Here is a 22,897-nt window from a genome sequence, read left to right as displayed (position 1 = left end):
GGACCTAAATATCATTCAGCTAGGAGGCCCTGCAGACTGCAAGTTCTGGAATTTTCTTCTTCTTGCTCTAATACAGCTTGACAACTGAAGCTAGTGCAGTTGTCCCCCTCATCCGTGGTTTCGCTTTCCACAGTTTCAGTTACTGTGGTCTGAAAATAGGCAAGTACAGTACAATCAGATGTTTCGAGAGACAGACACCACACCTGCATCACTTCTATTAGAGTATATTGTGTTTTTGTTGTTGTTTTGAGATGGAGTCTCACTCTCACCGAGGCTGGAGTGCAGTGGCACAATCTCAGCTCGCTGCAGCCTCCATCTCCCAGGTTCAAGCAATTCTCCTGTGTCAGCCTCCCGAGTAGCTGGGATTACAGGCATGCACCACCACACCTGGCTAATTTTACTTTATTTTATTTTTTCTTTTTTTGAGATGAAGTTTTGCTCTTATTGCCCAGGCTGGAGTGCAATGGCATGATCTTGGCTCACCACAACCTCCACCTCCTGGGTTCAAGTGATTCTTCTGTCTTAGCCTCCCGAGTAGCTTGGATTATAGGCACGTGGCACCACGCCTGGCTAATTTTTTGTATTTTTAGTAGAGACGGGGTTTCTCCATGTTGGTCAGGCTGGTCTCAAACTCCTGACCTCAGGTGATCCACCCACCTCAGCCTCCCGATGTACTGGAATTATAGGCGTGAGCCACCGTGCCCGGCCTAACATCCGGCTAATTTTTGTATTTTTAGTAGGGACGAGGTTTTACCACGTTGGCCAAGCTGGTCTCGAACTCCTGACCTCAAGTGATCTGCCTGCCTTGGCTTCCCAAAGATCTGAGATTATAGACAGGAGCCACTGCACCCGGCCTTATTAGAGTATATTGTTATAATTGTTTTGCCTTATACATCTCATGTACCCCATAAACATATACACCTGCTATGTACCCACAACAATTTAAAAAAATTAATAAAATTTAAAATAAACCTCATAGCATATATAGGGTTTGGTACTAGCTGCAGTTTCAGGCATCCACTAGAGGTCTTAAAACGTATCCCCTGCCAGGTGCGGTGGCTCACACCTGTAATCCCAGCACTTTGGGAGGCCGAGACGGGTAGATCACCTGAGGTCAGTAGTTCGAGACCAGCCTGACCAACATGAAGACACCCTGTCTCTACTAAAAATACAAAAAATTAGCCGGGCGTGGTGGTGCATGCCTGTAATCCCATCTACTTGGGAGAGTGAGGCAGGAGAATTGCTTGAACCTGGGAGGCGGAGGTTGTGGTGAGCCAAGATCGCCCCATTGCACTCCAGCCTGGGCAACAAGAGCAAAACTCCGTCTCAAAAACAAACAAACAAACAAAAAACAAAACAAAAAAAGCATCCCCCGTGGATAAGTGGAGACTACTGTGTAACACAAAGAGGTACATATTAATATCTTCACTCCTGTTGCTTTAAATTGTTTCTGCAGTAGAAAGGACTGATTGAAGGCTGAAATGAAATCCAGTCTCACTTTAGCTTGTAGCTTTATATACTTTTTTTTTTTCAGACAAAGTCTTGCTCTGTCCCCCAGGCTGGAGTGCAGTGGTGCGATCTCAGTTCACTGCAACCTCCGCCTCCTGAGTTCAAGCGATTCTTGTGCCTCAGCCTCCTGAGCAGCTGAGATTACAGGCGAACACCACCACGCCCGGCTAATTTTTGTATTTTTAGTAGAGGACAGGGTTTCACCATGTTGGCTGGTCTCGAACTCCTGACCTCAAGTGATCTCCCTGCCTTGGCCTCCCAAAGTACTGGGATTACAGATGTGAATCACTGCACCTGGCTGTTTTTCTTTTTTTTTTTTTTTGAGTCAGAGTCTCACGTCACCCAGCCTTCATTGTGTGGTTTTTTTTTTTTGGAAATGGAGTCTCGCTCTGTCACCAGGCTGGATTGTGCTGTGGCACAATCTCAGCTCACTGCAACTTCCGACCTCCTGGTTCAAGCGATTCTCCTGCCTCAGCCTCCCGAATAACTGGTATTACAGGTGCATGCCACCACATCCAGCTAATTTTTGTATTTTTAGTAGAGACGGGGTTTCACCATGTTGGCCAGGATGGTCTCGATCTCCTGACCTCGTGATCCGCCCACCTCAGCCTCCTAAAGTGCTGGGATTACAGACATAGGCCACTGCGCCTGGCCAGTAATTTTTAATTTTTAGTAGAGACGGGGGGTTTCACCATCTTGGCGAGGCTGGTCTCAAACTCCTGACCTCAGGTAATCCTCCTGCCTCAGCCTCCCAAAGTGCTGGGATTATAGGCATGAGCCACTCCACCCAGCCTATTTTTCTTCATAGAAGTTAGTATAATAAAATGGTTAAAAACTCAGGCTTGAAATGGACAGGAACAAAGTTAGAAGCCTCACATTTCTCAGTTTCAAAACTTATTACAAAGCGCCAGGTGTGGTGGCTCATGCCTGTAATCCCAGCACTTTGGGAGGCCGAGGCGGGAGGATCACCTGAGGTCAGGAGTTTGAGACCAGCCTGGCCAAAATGGTGAAACCCTGTCTCTACTAAAAATACAAAAATTAGCTGGGTGTGGTGGCACACGCCTATAGTCCCAGCTACTCAGGAGGCTGAGGCAGGAGAATTGCTTGAACCCGGGAGGCAGAGGTTGCAGTAAGCTGAGATCTGGTCACTGCACTCCAGCCTGGGCGACAGAGTGAGACTCCGTCTCAAAAACAAAACAAAACAAAACAAAACTTATTATAAAACTATAGTAACCAAGATACTATAGAACTTGCATAAGACGAACATATAGATTAATGAAACAGAACTGAAACTCCAGGGCCAGGCACCATGGCTCACGCCTGTAATCCCAGCACTTTGGGAGCCCAAGGCAGGTGGACTGCCTGAGCTCAGGAGTTTGAGATCAGCCTGGGCAACACGGTGAAACCCCGTCTCTACTAAAATACAAAAAATTAGCCAGGCGTGGCAGCATGTACCTGTAATTCCAGCTACTTGGGAGGCTGAGACAGGAGAATTGCTTGAACCCGGGAGGCAGAGGTTGCAGTAGGCCAAGATCACGCCATTGCACTCTAGCCTGGATGACAGAGTGAGACTCTGCAAGACTCCGTTTCAAAAAAAAAAAAGGGCAAAGGATCTCAATAGATATTTCTCAGAAGATATACAAATGGTTGATAAGCACATGAAAAGATGTTCAACATTATTAGTCATATAGGGAAATCTAAATCAAAACCACAGTGGTGGCTGGGTGCAGTGGCTCACACCTGTAATCCCACCACTTTGGGAGGCTGAGGCATGTGGATCCCTTGAGCCCAGAAATTTGAGTCCAGCCTGGGCAACATAGCAAGACCCTGTCTCTACAAAAAATATTTAAAAAATTAGCAGGGTATGGTAGCACACACCTGTAATCCCAGCCACTCAAGAGGCTGAGCCTGGGAGGTCAAGGCTGCAATGAGCCGTGATCATGTCACTGCTCTCCAGCCTGGGTGACAGGGTAAGACCCTGTCTCAAAAGAAAAAAAAAAAACCCACGATGGATACCAGTTCAGATCCACTAGGATGACTATAATTTAAAGTCAGACAGTAACACATGTTGGTGAGGATGTAGAGAAACTGGAACCCTCATACACTATTAGTGAGAATGTAAAAAAAAAGTTAAACAGACTTACCATATAACCCAGCACTTCCACTACTAGACATATACTCAAGAGAATTGAAAACATGTATTCATATGAAAACTTGTACACAAATGATCATAGCAGCATTATTTATAATAGCCAAAAAGTGGAAATTACGAAAATGTCCACCAACTGATGTGTTGATAAACCAAATGTGGTATATTAATAGAGTGGAATATTACTCATCAATAAAAAGGAATGAAGTACTGCTAAGTGTTCCAACATGGATGAACCTTGAAAACATTTTGCTAAGTGAAAGAACTCAGTCACAACGGACTACATATTGTGTGATTGCATTTATATAAAATATCTGGAATAGGTAAAGCCATAGAAACAGAAAGTAGATTGGCGGGTTGTCTAGGTCTGGGGAAAGGGGTTTGGAGGAGAATGAGGAGTAACTGCTAATTGGTTCAGGGTTTCTTTTTGGAGTGATGAAAATGTTCTGGAATTAAGCTGGGCGTGGTGGCTCATGCCTATAAACCCAGCACTTTGGGAGGCCAAAGCGGGAAGATCACTTGAGGTCAGGAGTTCGAGACCAGCATGACCAACATGGTGAAACTCTTTCCCTGATAAAAATACAAAAATTAGCCAGGGGTGGTGGTGCATGCCTCTAATTCCAGCTATTAATGAGGCTGAGGCAGGAGAATTGCTTGCACCCAGGAGGCAGAGGTTGCAGTGAGCCGAGTCGCACCACTGCACTCCAGCCTGGGAGACAGAGCGAGACTCCATCTCGAAAAAAAAAAAAAGAAAGAAAATGTTCTGGAATTAGATAGTGGTGAAGGTTGTACAACTCTGAATATACTAAAATCCACTACATTATTAAGCAGTAGAGCTAAAAAAACGTCCATTGAATTGTACACTTTAAAATGGTGAACTTATGATAGGTCAACTACATCTCAATAGAGCTGTTTTTTTAAAATTTTTATTTATTTATTTATTTTGAGATGGAGTCTCGCTCTGTCGCCCAGGCTGGAGTGCAGTGGCGCAATCTTAGCTCACTGCAAGCTCCACCTCCCAGATTCAAGCCATTCTCCTGCCTCAGCCTCCCAAGTAGCTGGGACTACAGGCGCCCACCACCACGCCTGGCTTATTTTTTGTATTTTTAGTAGAGACAGGGTTTCACCGTGTTAGCCAGGCTGATCTTGATCTCCTGACCTCGTGATCTGCCTGCCTCAGCCTCCCAAAGTGCTGGGATTACAGGCGTGAGCCACCGCGCCTGGCCTTAGAGCTGTTATTTAAACAATGAACAAACAGGCCAGCCTCAGACACTGAGGCTTGTAATCCCCACACTTTGGGAGGCCGAAGTGGGAGGATCATTTGAGGCCAGGAGTCTGAGGCTGTAGCATGCTATGATTGTGCCAATGAATAGCCACTGCATTCCAACCTGGACTACAGAGAGAAGATCCCAGCTCTAATTAAAAAAAAAAAAAAAAAAAAAAGTTTATGGCCAGGCGCAGTGGCTCATGCCTGTAATCCCAGCACTTTGGGAGGCCGAGGCGGGTGGATCACCTGAGGTGAGGAGTTCGAGACCATCCTAGCCAACATGGTGAAACCCCGTCTCTACAGCAAATACAAAAATTAGCCAGGCATGGTGGCTCACACCTGTAGTTCCAGCTACTTGGGAAGCTGAGGCATGAGAATCACTTGAACCTGGGAGGCAGAGGTTGCAGTGAACTGAGATCACACCACTGCACTCCAGCCTGGGCAACAGAGTGAGACTCAGACTCAAAAAAAATAAATAAATAAATTTTTAAATGCATATTCTTTGACCCAAATTTCTCCTCCTAGGAACTTCACTAAGCAAATAATCAGCGGTGAAGATAAAAATTTACATGCAGGGGTATTTGCTGAAGCTTTTTTTTTTTCTATAGACAGAGTCTTGCTCTGTCACCCAAGCTGGAGTGTGATGACAACATCATAGCTCACTGCAGCCTCAAATTCCTGGGCTCATATAGCCTTCCTGCCTCAGCCTCCTGAGTAGACAGGACTACAGGCAGGTGCCACCACACCTGGCTAATTTTGTTATTTTTTTTGACAGGGTCTCACCATGTTGCCCAGGCTGGTCTTAAACTCCTTGCCTCAAGCTATCCTTCCACCTCAGCCTCCCAAAGCACTGGGACTTTAAGTGTGAGCCACTGTGCCTCGCCCTGAAGCATTATTTACAACTGCAAAAAATTAGAAACAACCAAAATGGGGTTGGTTAAATTATTAGGACCCAGTTACATTACTATTCAATCCTATGAAGGAACTTCATGTAGTCAAATTTTTGTGTGGCTCGGTCGGGCGTGGTGGCTCACGCCTGTAATCCCAGCGCTTTGGGAGGCCAAGGTGGGGGGATCACGAGGTCAGGAGATTGAGCCCATCCTGGCTAACATGGTGAAACCCCATCTCTACTAAAAAAAATACAAAAAAAAAAAAAAAAATTAGCCAGGCATGGTGGCATGTACCTGTAGTCCCAGCTACTCGGGAAGTTGAGACTGGAGAATCGCTTGAACCCAGGAGGCGGAGGTTGCAGTGAGCGAAGATCACGCCACTGCACTCCAGCCTGGGTGACAGAGTAAGACTCCATCTCAAAAAAAAAAAAACAAAAACAAAAACAAAAACAAAAAACTTTGTGTGTGGCTCTGTGTAGATGCAGAAAGACTGCCACAATATATTAATAAAAGAACAAATAAAAAGATGAAGTTTTTGTTTGTATTTTTAAATTTTTTGTAGAGATGGGGGGGGGTCTCACTATGTTGCCCAGGCTGGTCTCGAACTCCTGGCCACAAGTGATTCCCCCAGCCTCAGTGTCCCCAAGTGTTGGGATTACAGGCATAAGCCAGCACACCTGGCCAGTTTTAAGGAAATCCGTGTGTGTGTGTCTGCTTAGGAAAAAGTCTAGATATTCAACAAAATGTTGACAGTTATAATCTTTGAAATGTGTGATTATGGGTGATTTTTATTTTCTCTCTGCCTTTCTGCAATATCTCAAAAAATTTTTTACAATGAATATGTATAACTTTATATCTAATTAATTAGTTCAAACATCTACAGGAAATACGTATCTGTATGCCTGCCCATCCAGTTTTGTCAAGAATGCTGCTGTGAACATTTCTAAAGGTATTTTCATGCTTATATTTAACATTTTCCCTGGGGTATGGATCCAGGAATGGAAGTGTTGCATTGCAGGGTATGTGGATTTTCAGCTTTACTTGATATTGTCAATTGCTTTTCAAAGTGGTTATACTTGAAAGTTTCCATTGGTCTACATCCTAGAGAGCTCATTGAGTGCTTTTTACTTTCAGCAATTTGGTGAGTGTGATGGATTACTAAAATACTTTTACTACCCTGAACAAAAACAAACAGAAAAAAGAAAGGAAAGAAAACAAGAAAGCTACTTCCATTTTAAAAAATAAAAGAACACAGGTTTTGGAGTAAGGCAGACCTGGGTTTGAATGCTGGCTCTGCCCCTTCAAGCTCTTTTACTTGGGGAAGTGGCTTACTATCTCTGAGCCTCAGATATATCATCCCTATCATACAGAATTTCTGAGATTAAACAAGACAAGCACTTAGCACAGTATGCCCGCCACAGGGCTTAACACATGGCAGCTATGATTATGATTTATTTTCAATTTCACTTGCTAATTTCAAGTGGGGATACGAATGAAATGAGCAAGGATAAAAGTCAAAAGGCGACAGCTGGAAGAGGAGAAGAAACAGGCCGAGTAACTCAAAGCTTAGGACATTCTGTCCTTGAACAGCAGAACAAGCTGTGCAGGGGCCCACAGAACAATGGCTGCCTTCTGCAGCTGGCAGTGATGGGAAATAACATTCTTGTGGTTTAGTTTATGATGCATATAAAAAGGTGCCGTACCCCATTAGTGGTCCCTGCTGACCCTCTCTATAGATGAAAACAAGGAAAGATAAGGCTCCAGAAGCCCCAGCTGGGTCTGCAGCTGAGCTTACAGGATGCCGGGAGGCGTGCCGGTGAGGAGAGGCAGCCTCAGTGGCAGTGGCAGCAAGGAGACAGTCCTGCTGCAGACGCTGCTGGAAATGCAAAGCCATCCCCTCTAAGAGGGGAGTGGGAAAATTAGGAAAACGGCAACTTATTTACAACGTGCTTCTACACAGTTCATCTGAACTTAACAACCTCCGGAGGTGTGGATAGAGCAAAGAAGACTGAGGCTCAGGGAGGTGCAGCGCCTTTTGTGTCCAAGTTCATGCAATTAGGGAGGGACTAGGAATCTGAATCTTCCCATATACTCCTTTTAAAATTATTATTATTGGCCAGGCATGGTGGCTCACTGCACGCCTGTAATCCCACACTTTGGGAAGCCGAGGCAGGTGGATAACCTGAGGTCAGGAGTTCGAGACCAGCCTGGCCAACATGATGAAACCCTGCCTCTACTAAAAATACAAAAATTAGCTGGGTGTGGTGGCATGTGCCTGTAGTCCCAGCTATTCAGGATGCTGAGGTGAGATAATCACTTCAACCTGGGAGGCGGAGGTTGAGTGAACAGAGATCATGCCACTGCACTCCAGCCTGGGTGACAGAGCGAGACTCTGTCTCAAAAAATATATATATTATTATTTTGTGGCTGGGCACAGTGGCTCACACCTGTAATACCAACAGTTTAGGAGGACAAGACAGGTGGATCACCTGAGGTCAGGAGTTCAAGACCAGCCTGGCCAATTTGGTAAAACCCCCTCTCTACCAAAAATACAAAAATTAGCTGAGCATGGCACACACCTGTAACCCCAGCTACTGAGGAGGCTACTTAGAGAATTGCTTGAACCCGGGAGGTGGAGGTTTCAGTGACCTGAGATCGTGCCACTGCATTTCAGCCTGGGCGACAGAGTGAGTCTGAGTTCAAAAAAAAAAAAAAAAAAAAAAATTATTTTGTGAAATGTTTGAATCGGGCAACACCTCATTCTATGCCAAGGGTGGGGGTTCCCCCCAAGGACTCTAGTATCATCTCTCAGGAGGACACTGGGCCAGAACAGATGGGCCAGTGAGTGCCTTTGAAAGCTCAGGCCTGGGAACAGGACAGAGGGACAGGGCTGGGTGAGCAGAGGATCAGCGCAAATTGGCAGCCTGACCCAATAAAGATGCCAGGGCTATTCTGGGTGGCATGTGGGAGAGAAGGGTTGGGGGAAGGGAGTCTGTAATTGGGGCACCGACCTTCCCATCAACTCCCTCTTCTGCCCCAGGCCTACTTTCCATGATTGATCCTCTGTAGGAAGCAGGTTTTGGCAGCCCGGAGCTGAGGCCTGGGTCTGCGTTTATGCACCCCTCCCTTTAAGCACTCCTCCCAGCAGGGCCCCACAACCACAGTTATCCTGCGTGCAGTACATCTGACGCGTTCTCCTAGGACCGTCCCTCCGTAATTGGCTACTATCATTTTTTCCCCTTTAATATTAAAAAGTCATCTCTCAGCTCCATCTCAGGGGTTGACACCATTCCCTTTCCTGGCTGTTTGATCACTGCCTTTCCCCTCTCCTTCCTCTCCTTCCTCTCCTTCCTTCCTGCTCTCCCTCTCTCCCTCCCTTCCTCACTCTGTCACCCAGGCTGGAGTGCCGTGGCAAGATCTTGGCACACTGCAACCTCTGCCTCCCAGATTCAAGTAGCTGGGATTACAGGTGAGAGCCACCACACTTGGCTAATTTTTGTATTTTTAGTGGAGATGGGGTTTTCCATGTTGGCCAGGCTGGTCTCGAACTCCTGGCCTGAAGTGATCCACCTGCCTTGGCCTCCCAAAGTGCTGGGATTACAGGTGTCAGCCACCACGGCTGGCCTCCCCCTCTTGTTCTGAAAGCAGGCATCTGACATCATCGGGTGTGTTTCCTTCTAGTTCCTTCCTGTGCGTTCAACACTGACAATCAGGCTTTCCTCTTCGATCTGGCTGCTTTGTCCTGGCAGGCCATCTGTCCACCTTGTTCCACTGCCCTGCTGGTCTGAACTCTCAGCCTTCCCATTTCCCCTCCATGCTGTCCCCGACCCGCCTGGGAAGCTGCAACTGCTCCCTGCTTCACATTGTCTTCAATTCTCACAGGTCTGTGAAGAAATCCAGGGACTCAACGCAGAGCTAGGAATGTTCTTACTGGGGTGAACTTTGCCTCTGTTACAAAACCAGTTTAACTTTCTTTCCTGATCCTATTTATAGCAAGAAACACTCTCTCTTTAAACCCAGAGGCAGAGCCTGGGCGAGGTGGCTTACACTTGTAAGCCCAGCACTTTTGGGAGGCCGAGGCAGATGGATTACCTGAGGTCAGGAGTTCAAGACCAGCCTGGCCAACATTGAAACCCTGCCTCTACTAAAATACAAAAATTAGCTGAGCATGGTGGTGCACCCCTATAATCCCAGCTCCTCAGGAGGCTGAGGCACAAGAATCGCTTGAACCTGTGAGGTGGAGGTTGCAGTGAGCCGAGATCGTGCCACTGTACTCCAGCCCGGGTGACAGAGTGAAACTCTGTCTCAAAAAAATAAAAATGAAAATAAATAAATAAATAAAATAAACCCAGAGGCAGTTTAACAAAAAATCAACCTCTAAAACAAAAACATAAAGTCAAACTGCCCTTGTAGGGCACTTCTAAGGGATAGAGGCAGGCTGGTTTCTCCAGAGTCCCCATAATTAGACTATTGGTTTATCAGTATGAGTGCAACTCTTCATTGATCATCTCCTCTCTACCAGGCACAGGCCTGAAACCTTACATTATTTCATTTCAACCTTGACAGTCCTGCAAGGTACATATTGTTATCCCCACTTTACAGATGAAGAAATTTGGGTTCAGAGAGGTTAAAAAAACTTACTTAAGGCTGGGCGCGTAGTGGCTCACGCCTGTAATCCCAGCACTTTGGGAGGCTGAGGTAGGCGGATAACCTGAGGTCAGGGGTTTGAGACCAGCCTGGCCAACATGTTGAAACCCCATCTCTACTAAAAATACAAAAATTAGCCAGGCGTGGTGGCATATGCCTGTAATCCCAGCTACTCTGGAGGCTGAGGCAGGAGAATTGGTTGAACCCAGGAGTGGGGGGTTGCAGTGAGCTGAGATCACGCCACTGTACTCCAGCCTGGGCGACAGAGTGAGACTCCATCTCAAAAAAAAACCACCACCAACAACAACAAAAAACTTACTCAAGGCCACTAGTAAGTGGCAGAGCAGGGGCTAGAATTCAGAATGTTCTTTTTTTTTTTTTGAGTCTTGCTCTGCTGCTCAGGCTGGAGTGCAGTGGTGTGATCTCAGCTCACTGCAACCCCCGCCTCCCACGTTCAAGTGATTCTCCTCCTACCTCAGCCTCTGGGTAGCCGGGATTACAGGCGCCCACTACCACATCCGGCTAGTTTTTGTATTTTTAGTAGAGATGGGGTTTCACCATGTTGGCCAGGCTGGCTTCAAACTCCTGACCTCAGGTGATCTGCCCGTCTCAGCCCCCCAAAGTGCTGGGATTACAGGCGTGGGCCACCACACCTGGCCAAATTCAGAATGTTCTAAATCCAAAGTCTAGTCTCTCTCTACTGCACCACGATGCCTTTAAAAAGAATCTAGGGGCTGGGCACAGTGGCTCACGCTTGTAACCTGGCACTTTGGGAGGAGTTCACTTGAGCTCAGGAGTTCAAGACCAGCCTAGGCAACATAGTGAGACCCCCGTCTCTACTAAAAATGAAAACAATTTAGCTGGGTATGGTGGTCCATGTCTGTACTGTGGTCTAAGCTACTCGGGAAGTTGAAGCAGGAGGATCACTTGAGCCCAGAAGGTCAAGGCTATAGGGAGCCATGATTGTGCCACTGCATTCCAGCCTGGGCAACAGAGTGAGACCCTGTCTCAAAAAGAGAAAGAAAAGAAAGAAAAGAATCTAGGGTGGCTGGGGTTACAAAGGTCAAAGGGCTAAAGTTACAATAGAATTTTGTGTACCATAAACCACAGGGTATGGATACTGTCACATATATAACCCTTTAGAAGACAATTTTGTGGGGCTGGCTCAGACCTATAATCCCAGGCTGAGGTGGATGAACTGCTTGACGTCAGGAGTTTGAGACCAGCCTGGGTAACATAGTGAAACCCTGTCTCTATTTAAAAAAAAAAAAAAAAAAAAGAAGAAGAAGACAATTTTACCTAAACACAATTAAAAATAAAGTCTAGGCCAGGTGTGGTGGCTCACGCCTGTAATCTCAATACTTTGGGAGGCTGAGATGGGGGTATCACTTGAGTCCAGGAGTTCAAGACCAGCCTGGGCAATGTAGTGAGACCTCGTCTCTAAAACAAATAAAAAATTAGTCAGGCATGGTGGCACAAGCCTGAGGTCCCAGCTACCCAGGAGGCTGAGGTGGGAGGATCACTTGAGCCAAGAAGGTGAGCCAAGATTGTGCCACTGCACTCCAGCCTGGGCAACAGAGTGAGACCTTGTCTCAAAAAATTAAATTAACTGGGCCTGGTGGCATGTACCTGTGGTCCCAGCTACTCAGGGGCTGAGGTGTGAGGATTGCTTGAGCCTGGGAGGCAGAGGTTTCAGTGAGCCAAGATGATGCCATTGCACTCTAGCCTGGGTGACAGAGTGAGACCCTCTCTCAAAAAAGTAGATAAAAATTAAATAAAATTTTAAAATCTAGGTTGGGCACAGTGGCTCATACCTATAATCCCAGGACTTTGGGAGGCCGAGACAGGCGGATCATCTGAGGTCAGGAGTTCGAGACCAGCCTGGCCAACATGGAGAAACCCTGTCTCTACTAAAAATACAAAAATTAGCTGGGCGTGGTGGCACATGCCTATAATCCCAGCTACTCGGGAGGCTGAGGCAGGAGAATTGCTTGAGCCTGGGAGGCGGAGGTTGCAGTGAGCTGAGATCACGCCATTGCACTCCAGCCTAGGCGACAGTCTATTATGAGAAACTAAAAATAAAACGTTGTACTTGTAAAATATTTATTGCTAGACCTAGTTGCAAAAAAAAAAAATTTTTTTTTTGAGATGGAGTTTCACTCTTGTTGCCTAGGCTGGAGTGCAATGGCACAATCTTGCCTCACTGCACTCCTGGGTTCAAGCGATTCTCCTGCCTCAGCCTCCCAAGTAGCTGGAATTACAGGCATATGCCACCACACCTGGCTAATTTTGTAATTTTAGTAGAGACGGAGTTTCTCCATGTTGGTCAGGCTGGTCTCGAACTCCCGACCTCAGGTGATCTGCCCGCCCTGGCCTCCCAAAGTGCCGGGATTACAGGCGTGAGCCACTGCGCCAGTGCAAAAATGTTTTTTAAAGTAACTTTAATATTATACAAGATTATGACTGTGGAAAGCACCTCACCTTATATTATTTTATATCAACTAATGGCTACATGGAGATGGTAGAGAAAAAAAAGAAAGGGCTAAACTTCCAAAATAAGTTGATTAGGGATATTTCTCAAGAGTTGCCTGACACCTCCTTGTTTGAGAGAGAGGCACCGGTCAGAGGGTGGGGTGGATGCTTTGAGCTGGAGTAGGCGGAGGGAGAATGTTTTTCGAACAGAAGCTTTCTAATGGGACAGCGTGACTTCAGGTAATTGCTTACAAACAATGTTTTTTCCTCTCACTTTGAGCAGCTGTTAGTGTTCTCATCCCCAGAATACCACAGGCCGAAATAAAGCAAAATATTCCACACTTGAGTTGAGCAAATGGAACAACGCCCTAATTAGTTAAATATGCTTTGGAGAGAAATAACTTTTCTGTTTGTTTTTTAGCCCTAATTAAGTGATGTGGCAAGTAGTGGGATCCAATGCTGAAGAAAGGACCTTTTCTCTGGGGAGTGGAGAAGTTTGTTTCACAGCTGCAGCCTCAGACCCCGTGGTTCCTGAAATGAGGAAAGCTGCCTTGTTCAAGGACCTCCCTGCCCTCAACCTTCCTCAGTGAAATGAGGGACATGGGGCAGATGACCTCAGAGATCCAGGCCAGCAGCTCCCTGCCCCCTACTGTGCTCCACCAGGCTCTCTCTGCTAAGTCAGAATCACAACTGGGATTTCAATTACCATGGAATTGTTTTTACTTTATTCTAACCATCTTATGTTGGCTTTAAAAAGAGTAATTTTAAAAACTTGTTTCATATAAAAAATCCTAGAACTGGCCAGGCGCGGTGGCTCACGCCTGTAATACTAGCACTTTGGGAGGCCGAGGTGGGCGGATCACCTGAGGTCGGGAGTTCGAGACCAGCCTGACCAACATGGAGAAACCCCGTCTCTATTAAAATTACAAAATTAGCCAGGCGTGGTGGCACATGCCTGTAATCCCAGCTACTCAGGAGGCTGAGGCAAGAGAATCGCTTGAACCTGGGAGGCAGAGGTAGGGGTAAGCCAAGATCACGCCATTGCACTGTAGCATGCGCAACAAGAGCAAAATTCCATCTAAAAAAAAAAAAATCCTGGAACCATTTTTTACTTGCCTTTTCTATTTTTGTATTTTTTAAAGTTCTGAAATAAATATTAAATACTGCAAATTGCAGTCATCAGACATAGCAAAGTGGACAGTGACAAAAGAAAAAGAAAAGAATATGTTCTTGATTACCTGATATCTCTTTCTTTCTTTCTTTCTTTCTTTCTTTTTTATTGATATGTAGTCTTGCTCTATGGCCCAGGCTGGAGTGCAATGGCATGATCTCGGCTCACTGCAACTTCTGCCTCCCAGGTTCAAGCGATTCCCCTGCCTCAGCCTCCCAAGTAGCTGGGATTACAGGTGTGATCCACCGTGCCCAGCTACCTGATATTTCTTAATAACTGTTTTGAAGTAATTTATTTCTTGGGATTCTTTATTATATTAGAGCATTCTGTAATTACTGTTCATAAAATTTGTATTTAAGTGTAGTAGAGAACATTGGTAAATCATAATTGCCTTTTTTTTTTTTTTTTTTTGAGACAGGGTCTCACTCTGTTGACCAGGCTAGATGGAGTGAAGTGGTATAATCACAGCTCAGTGAGGCCTCAACCTCCTAGGCTCAAGCAATCCTCCCACCTCAGCCTCCCAAGTAGCTGGGAGTACAGGCATGTGCTAATGCCTGGCTAACTTTTTGTATTTTTTTGTAGAGATGGGGTCTCACTATGTTGCCCAGGCTGGTTTCAAACATCTAGGCTCAAGCCATCTACCTGCTTCAGTCTCCTAAAGTGCTGGGATTACAGGCATGAGCCACTGTACCCGGCCTATAATTGCCTTTTACCCTACCCAGATGTATTTGCATATTTTCTGTACATATGTTGTACTTGGTCTTTATTCTGAACAGGTACAAACATATTCTGTATAAAATAGCATGGTTAAGTTATGAATATACTTAACCATAATTTCGGAAAACCTTGTAAATCTATTTATAGCTTTAAATTTTCAATATAAGAATTTCAGGGAGGCCAGGCACTGTGGCTCACGCCTGTAATCCCAGCACTTTGGGAGGCTGAGGTGAGTGGATCACTTGAGATCAGGAGTTCAAGATCAGCCTGGCCAACATGGCGAAACCCCGTCTCTACTAAAAATGCAAAAATTAGCCAGGCGTGGTGGCAGGCACCTGTAATCCCAGCTACTCAGGAGGCTGAGGCAGGAGAATCACTTGAACCTGGGAGGTAGAGGTTGCAGTGAACCGAGATCACACCATTGCACTCCAGCTTGGGCAACAAGAGCAAAACTCCATCTGAAAAAAAAAAAAATTTTAAGGGAACACTGTCCAATTGGTATTCATGTAGAAGAGTTGCCAACACAAACTTACAAATGCAATGTGGAAGCAACTATATGCAGATTTAAATTAATGGGTATAATGAGTGTGTGTTAGGACTAATTCTTTGCAAAGAATCTTGGAAAAGAAAACACTATAAAAGCTGCTCTACTTTATAGTCTGGTATTTAAAATCCTGTCCTTTCACAGCTGCAGCCTGGGTTCAATTCTTGGTCAGGGTAGTCCCTTTATAAAGGATAAAATTAAGGCCAGGTTCGGTGGCTCAAGCCTGTAATCCCAGCTACTTGGGAGGCTGAGGCATGAGAATTGCTTGAACCCAGGAGGCGGAGGTTGCAGTGAGCCAAGATAGTGTCACTGCACTCCAGCGTGGGTGACAGAGTGAGAATGTCTCAAAAAAAATAAATAAATAAAAATAAAAAGAATAAAATTTAAGGCCAGTTGCATGCAGTGGCTCCTGCCTGTAATCCCAGCACTTTGGGAAGCTGAGGTGGGAGGATTAGCGTGAAGCCAGGAGTTCAAGACCAGCCCAGGCAACACAGCGAGCTATCATGCTGCCAGTGCACCACAGCCTGGGTGACAGACGAGACTCCATCTCAACAACAACAGCAAAATAATACAACTTAACACTATGGAGGTAAATTTAAAGCAAATAGTTTTTGGATGTGCACGGTGGCTCACGCCTGTAAATCCTAGCACATTGGGAGGCCAAGGCAGGAAGATCACTTGAGGTCAGGAGTTCAAAACCAGCCTAGCCAACATGGTGAAACCCCGTCTCTACCAAAAATACAAACAAATTAGCCGGGCATGGTGGTGGGTGCTTGTAATCCCAGCTACTCAGGAGGCTGAGGCAGGAGAATTGCTTCAACCTGGGAGGCAGAGGTTGCAGTGAGCTGAGATCATGCCACTGCACTATAGCCTGGGTGACACAGCGAGATTCTGTATCAAAAAATAAATAAAATAAAATAAGTAAAAATAAAGCAAATAGCTTCTGAGGAAAAACCAGAGTTTTCCAGTTTTCCAGTGGCAAAGAACTGACTCTTTCTCTTTTCACAACTTTCCCTGCTCAAGGACAGTGGGAAGAATCACAGAGAGGAAAGGTGGGGGCCAGGTGAGGTGGCTTGTGCCTATAATCCCAGCACTTTGGGAGGCCGAGGTGGGTGGATCACTTGAGATCAGGAGTTCGAGACCAGCCTGGCCAACATGGTAAAACCCCATCTCTACTAAAAATATAAAAATTAGGCTGGGCACAGTGGCTCATGCCTGTAATCCCAGCACTTTGGTGGGCCAAGGTGGACAGATCACGAGGTCAGGAGTTTGAGACCATCCTGGCCAACATGGTGAAACCCAGTCCCTACTAAAAATACAAAAATTAGCTGGGCGTGGCGGCAGGCGCCTGTAATCCCAGTTACTCAGGAGGCTGAGGCAGGAGAATCGCTTGAACCCGGGAGGCGGAGGTTGCAGTGAGCAAAGATCGTGCCACTGCACTCCAGCCTGACGACAGAGCTAGACTCCATCTCAAAAACAAAAACAAAAAATTGGCTGGGTGTCGTGGTGTGCACCTGTAATCCCAGCTACTCGGGAGGCTGAAGCTAGAGAATTACATGAGTCTGGGAGGTGGAGGTTGCAGTGAGCCGAGATCGCGCCGCTGCACTCTAGCTTGGGGACAGAGCGGGACTCCATCTCAAAAAAAAAAAAAAAAAAAAGAAATAAGGCTGGGTACAGTGGCTCACGCCTGTAATCCCAGCACTTCGGGAGGCTGAGGTAGGCGGATCACCTGAGGTCAGGAGTTCAAGACCAGCCTGGCCAACATGGTGAAACCCTGTCTCTACTAAAAATACAAAAAAATTTAGCCAAGCTTGGTAGTGGGCGCCTGTAATCCCAGCTACTGGGGAAGTTGAGGCAGGAGAATTGCTTGAATCCGGGAGGTGGAGGTTGCAATGAGCCAAGATTGTGCCATTGCACTCCAGCCTGGGCAACAAGAGCAGAGGGCTTTTGGAGACATACATTAGAACCCTTTAATAAACAGCACAAACTTGCCTTTAAAGCAGAAGATCGGGGTAAAAAAGACAATGGGCTAGAAATTGGCAACACTTACACAGTAAAGAGGGATCTATATTCTAGCAAGCTTCTTTCTTTTTAAAAAGTTACTACAGGGGCTGGGCGTAGTGGCTTGCGCCTGTAATCCCAGCACTTTAGGAGGCCGGGGCGGGCAGATCATGAGGTCAGGAGATCGAGACCATCCTGGCTAACATGGTGAAACCCTGTCTTTACTAAAACTACAAAAAATTAGCCGGGTGTGGTGGTGGGCACCTGTAGTCCCAGTTACTCAGGAGGCTGAGGCAGGAAAATGGCGTGAACCCGGGAGGCGGAACTTGCAGTGAGCCGAGACAGCGCCACTGCACTCCAGCCTGGGTGACAGAGCGAGACTCTGTCTCAAAAAAAAAAAAATGTTATTATAGGTATTACTGTAAAAATTAATTAAAGTATGTTGTTTTAAGGTAGCTATTTTAATTTTTAAAATCTGTGAATGGTTTTTTTCAGCATATACAAACCATTTTAACTCTCAAAAAGGAGAAAAGTTTATGCATAAAAAAAGAAACGATGGTGGAAAGTTCATATCCAATTGTTAGTAAACACTACTACTAGCTAGGTGGAATTTTCATTTTTTCTATGTTTATTTAAATTTTCCATAATGAAAACATTGTTTGCAATTGAAGTAAGGGTTACTTAAAAGGAAGAAAGTAAATTAAAAAAAATTTTTTAGAGATGAGGTCTCATTCTGTCGCCCAGGCTAGAGTACAGTGACATGATCCTAGCTTACAATAGCCTGGGCTCAAGCAATCTTTCTGCCTCAGCCCCCAGAGTAGCTGGGATTACAGGCATGAACACCTGGTGGAAGAAAGCAAACTTTTAAAAAACATTTAAGAAAAAATGAGCTGGCCATGGTGGTGACTGCCTGCTGGTTCAAGCTACTTGGGAGGCTGAGTGGGAGGATCACTTGAGCCCAGGAGATCAAGGCTGCAGTGAGCTGTGATCACACCACTGCACTCTAGCCTGAGTGCAGACAGAGCTAGACTCTGTCTCAAAAATAATACAAATAAATAAATAACATAAATAAGGAGGGGAAGTCCAGGCTGGGTGGGGTGGCTCATGCCTGTGATCCCAACCCTGGGAGGCAGTGGGAGGAGGATCGCTTAAGCCCAGGACTTCATGACCAGCCTAGGCAACAAGGTGAGACCCTGTCTCTACAAAAGATAAAAAATTTAGCTGGTGTTGTGGTGTATGCCTGTGGCCCCAGCTACTAGGAGGCTGAGGCAGGAGGATCACTTGAGCCCAGGAGCCCGAAGCTGCAGTGAGTTATATACTCCAGCCTGGGTGACAGAGTGAGATCTCAACTCAAGAAAAAAGAAAGCAAGAAAGCAAGCAAGGAAGTAAGGAAGAAAATAAAGAAAGGAAGAAAGAGAAAGAAAGAGAGAAAGGAAGGAAGGAAGGGAAAGAAAGAAGAAAGGGAAGGAATGAAGGGAGGGAGGGAGGGAGGGAAGGAAATTCATAATCATTACGCAGAAAGCTCATTCTAACTTCAGGTAGAGCACCCGCCATGCTTTGAGTCTGGATCATGTGCTTGAGGCAGTCAAGTCAAAATTGCAGAGTGTTTTGAGAAATGAATAAATTCCTCTGAAGCAAGAAATTGCTAAACTCAAGTCAAAATCCCTTCTCAGTTCCACATTAAAGGAGACCAAAGGGTCATGACAATTAAATGAAATGCATGATTGCAGGTGGGGAGGGAGGGAAATCTTCATAAAGGACATTGGCAAATATTTAATATTGCCTATATAATAATATTGTGACAATACAAAATTTCATGAATTTGATCATTGCACTGTGGAACACGAATGTTCTCATTCTTCGGAAGTACAGATAAAAGGTCAAAATGTCTGCAACTTAATCTCAAATGGTTGGGGGAAAGTTAAAGCAAGATATGGCAAAATGTTAATAATCTGGTGAAGGGTATATGAGAACTCTTTATACTATTCTTGCAATTCTTGTTTTCAAAATAAAAAGCTGACGTGGCCAGGCGCAGTGGCTCACGCCTGTAATCCTAGAACTTTGAGAGGACAAGGCAGGCAGATTGCTTCAGCCCAGGAGTTTGAGATCAGCCCGGGTAACATGGCAAAACCCTGTCTCTACAAAAAATACCAAAAAAAAAAGAAAAAAAAATTAGCTGGGAGGAGGATCACATGAGCCCGGGGAGGCTGAGGTTGCAGTGAGCTGTGATTACACCACTGCACTCCAGCCTGGGTGACAGAGTGAGACCCTGTCTCAAACAACAACAACAACAACAAAAGTTAATGCACACCTTCTCAAAGCCTCTCCCATCCCACAACTAGTTGAGCACATTGTTGGCACTACTACATCCAATGTAAAGAAATTCCTTCACCTGCAAACTTTAAGCTCAAGAACTTTTCTAAGGACTGGTGTAGTGGCTCATGCCTATAATTCCAGCATTTTGGGAGGCTGAGGCAGGTGGATCACTTGAGCTCAGGAGTTCGAGACCAGCCTGGCCAACATGGTGAAACCCTGTCTCTACTAAAAATACCAAAAATTAGCCGGGCGTGGTAGCACACACCTGCAATCCCAGCTACTGGGGAGGCTGAGGCTCGAGAATCGTTTGAACCCAGGAAGCAGAGGTTGCAGTGAGCCAAGATCATACCACTGCACTCCAGCCTGGGCGAAAGAGCAAGTTTCACTGCAACCTCCGCCTCCTGGGTTCAAGCGATTCTCTTGCCTCAGCTTCCCCAGGAGCTGAGATTGCAGGTGCATGCCACCACACCCGGCTAATTTTTTATATTTTTAGTAGAGACACGGTTTCACCACGTTGGCCAGGCTGGTCTCAAACTTCTGACGCCAAGTGATCCACCTGCCTCGGCCTCCCAAAGTGCTGGGATTACAGGATTACAGGCATAAGCCACCATGTCCGGCAGAAAGACCTTTTCTTTTTTCTTCTTTTTTTTTTTTTTTGAGATGGAGTCTTGCTCTTGTTGCCCAGGCTGGAGCGCAATGGCGTGATCTTGGCTCACTGTAACCTCCACCTCCCGAGTTCAAGCGATTCTCCTGCCTCAGCCTCCCTAGTAGCTGGGATTACAGGCAACTGCCACCACGCCCAGCTAATTTTTTTTGTATTTTTAGTAGAGATGGGGTTTCACTATGTTGGTCAGGCTGGTCTCAAATTCCTGACCTCAGGCCATCCACCTGCCTCAGCCTCCCAAAGTGCTGAGATTACAGACTTGAGCCACCATGCCTGGCTAGAAAGAACTTTTCTAAGCATAAGATAACCCTTCAGAGTGAAGCCTCGCCAGCATCCAACTCCGGCAAATGTCATTGGAGCAGTGGTTTTCTAGCCTGGCTTCAAATGCAGAATCACAAAACCTAAGACCTGGGATCCTTTAAATCAGACTCTCTGCAGGTATTCTAGCTCCAGCCAGGGTGGAAAACCTCTGTGATAGCTGATGTACTATTGAGAATCTCTACCTAGATTGGAAAGGTGGATTGTAGGTGCAAAGTGATACCATTGAAAAGTCCTCTATTCATGTGCCTGCCACTTACAAACTTATGTGGTATCACCTTAAGTAAAATCAGCCTTTAAGAAAGATCAAATAGGCATCCAAGCTATAGTTGTTAAAGAAAAAAAAAGAAGAAAAGAACAGGAAGAAAGGAAAAAAAATAACCAAGTAGGCATCTGATGCTGCAGTGAGAAGCTGTAGACCTCTTGCTAGCTTCCCATCCCAGATTTAGGGAGACTCTTACCCTAGTTTAACATTAATATTCTAGAGAGAGCAAACAATCTCCAGGAAGGTGCATTGGTGTCCAGCCTCCTAAGCACCTCTCTCTACATATTTGCAATTAAGGGCCCATGGTTCAGCCGGGCAAGGCCTCACTCTGGTGGGATGTTCTTCATGGCCACCAGCAGAGGGAGCCACACACCCAGCCAATGGCCGCAGCTGCACCCAAGGGCTAGGACGTGGAAACAGGTGGAAATGCTGAATCACCCGGATGAACGAGCCCACTGAGATTGGATCACAGCTCTATCACATCATGATCTGATTACTTATTTCCCACTGGACTGTGAGCTCGGACCATGTCTAATTTATCTTCTGTCTCCTGAGTCTTGCACAGCATCCGGCACACAGTAGCGCTTGGCAGATATTAACTGTGGTTGCTATTTCGGGCATCTGACAAATGAATATTCACCAGACCTGGCCAGATGTTAGCATTCGCTAGGATTGTCAAGAGGCTGAGATGCTCTTCCTCCCTCCCGAGATCCCTCACAAGGTATTTTCTGCATCCCAGGTCAATGAGACACTTTTTTTTCCCAGAACACCCTTCCATCATAGAGACCCCTACAATTAGATCCTGAGAAATTCATCCCCCATCGGCATCCTCCCCATCTTTTCCCCAATCCACAAAACATCTGTCTCCCTGCAGGCAGGGCCTCAGGCCCCTCACCAGCCCCGACCTGGAGTGGACCCACAAGTCCCCCAGCCCAGACAGCTGGTTTAGAGACTCACACGCCGGCTGGCACCAGTGGTTGGAACTTCCACTGCTCCTCCTCACAGTCCAGGAAAAGCCGGTTCATGATCTTGTTCTTCTCCTCTGGCGGGATGAAGTTCTCGATGATTAGGTACCTGGGAGCAGGAATGAAGGAGTGATGGGAAAATGGGTGAGCGAGAGACCACGTGGTGCATGTGAGGGTTGAAGGATTAGAAGCAACAAGCCAAGAGGCAGAGGGGGCCGGGCGTGGTGGCTCACGCCTGTAATCCCAGCATTTTGGGAGGCCGAGGCGGGCGGATCACGAGGTCAGGAGATCAAGACCATCCTGGCTAACACAGTGAAACACCATCTCCGTCTCTACTAAAAATACAAAAAAAAAAATTAGCCGGGTGTGGTGGTGGGCGCCTGTAGTCCCAAGCTACTCGGGAGGCTGAGGCAGGAGAATGGCATGAACCCGGGAGGCAGAGCTTGCAGTAAGCTGAGATCACACCACTGCACTCCAGCCTGGGCAACAGAGCGAGACTCCATCTCAAAAAAATAAGTTAATTAATTATTTATTTATTTTAAAAAAAGAGGCAGAGGCAATGTGGAGGTGGGAAAATCAAGAAGTTAAGGGGAAAGGATCCCTATAGAAATACTGCAGCTTGAAAAATCACTGCTTCTAATAGGTACACAAAAATAGAAAAATGAATAAATACTTTTATTTGATAGCACAATAGGGTGACTATAGTCAATAACTTAATTGTCTATATGTATGTGTGTGTGTGTGTATATATATATATTTTTTTTTTTTTTTGAGACAGTTTTGCACTTGCCGCCCAAGCTGGAGTGCAATGGCGCGATCTCGGCTCACTGCAACCTCCACCTCCTGGGTTCAAGTGATTCTCCTGCCTCAGCCTCCTGAGTAGCTGGGATTACAGGCACACGCCACCATGCCCGGCTAATTTTTGTATTTTTAGTACAGATGGGGTTTCACCACGTTGGCCAGGCTGGTCTCAAACTCCTAATCTCAGGTGATCCACCTGCC

The 22,897-nt window shown here is 46.0% G+C and overlaps 1 protein-coding gene across 2 annotated transcripts in view; it reads right to left on the bottom strand.

Annotated features, from left to right (window-relative positions):
- KIF3C (kinesin family member 3C) overlaps window positions 1-22,897 on the bottom strand; it is a 53,431-nt gene that overhangs the window by 3,537 nt on the left and 26,997 nt on the right. For both annotated transcript variants that reach the window (NM_001131089.1, XM_024241861.3), the window contains 1 exon segment: window positions 21,888-22,004. In NM_001131089.1, the coding sequence (NP_001124561.1) occupies window positions 21,888-22,004 (117 nt within the window).

Source organism: Pongo abelii, chromosome 12, assembly GCF_028885655.2.
Source record: "Pongo abelii isolate AG06213 chromosome 12, NHGRI_mPonAbe1-v2.0_pri, whole genome shotgun sequence".
NCBI lineage: Eukaryota > Metazoa > Chordata > Mammalia > Primates > Hominidae > Pongo > Pongo abelii.
The sequence above is the reverse complement of the archived record's forward strand: the minus strand, read 5'-3'. Positions and strand labels throughout refer to the sequence as shown.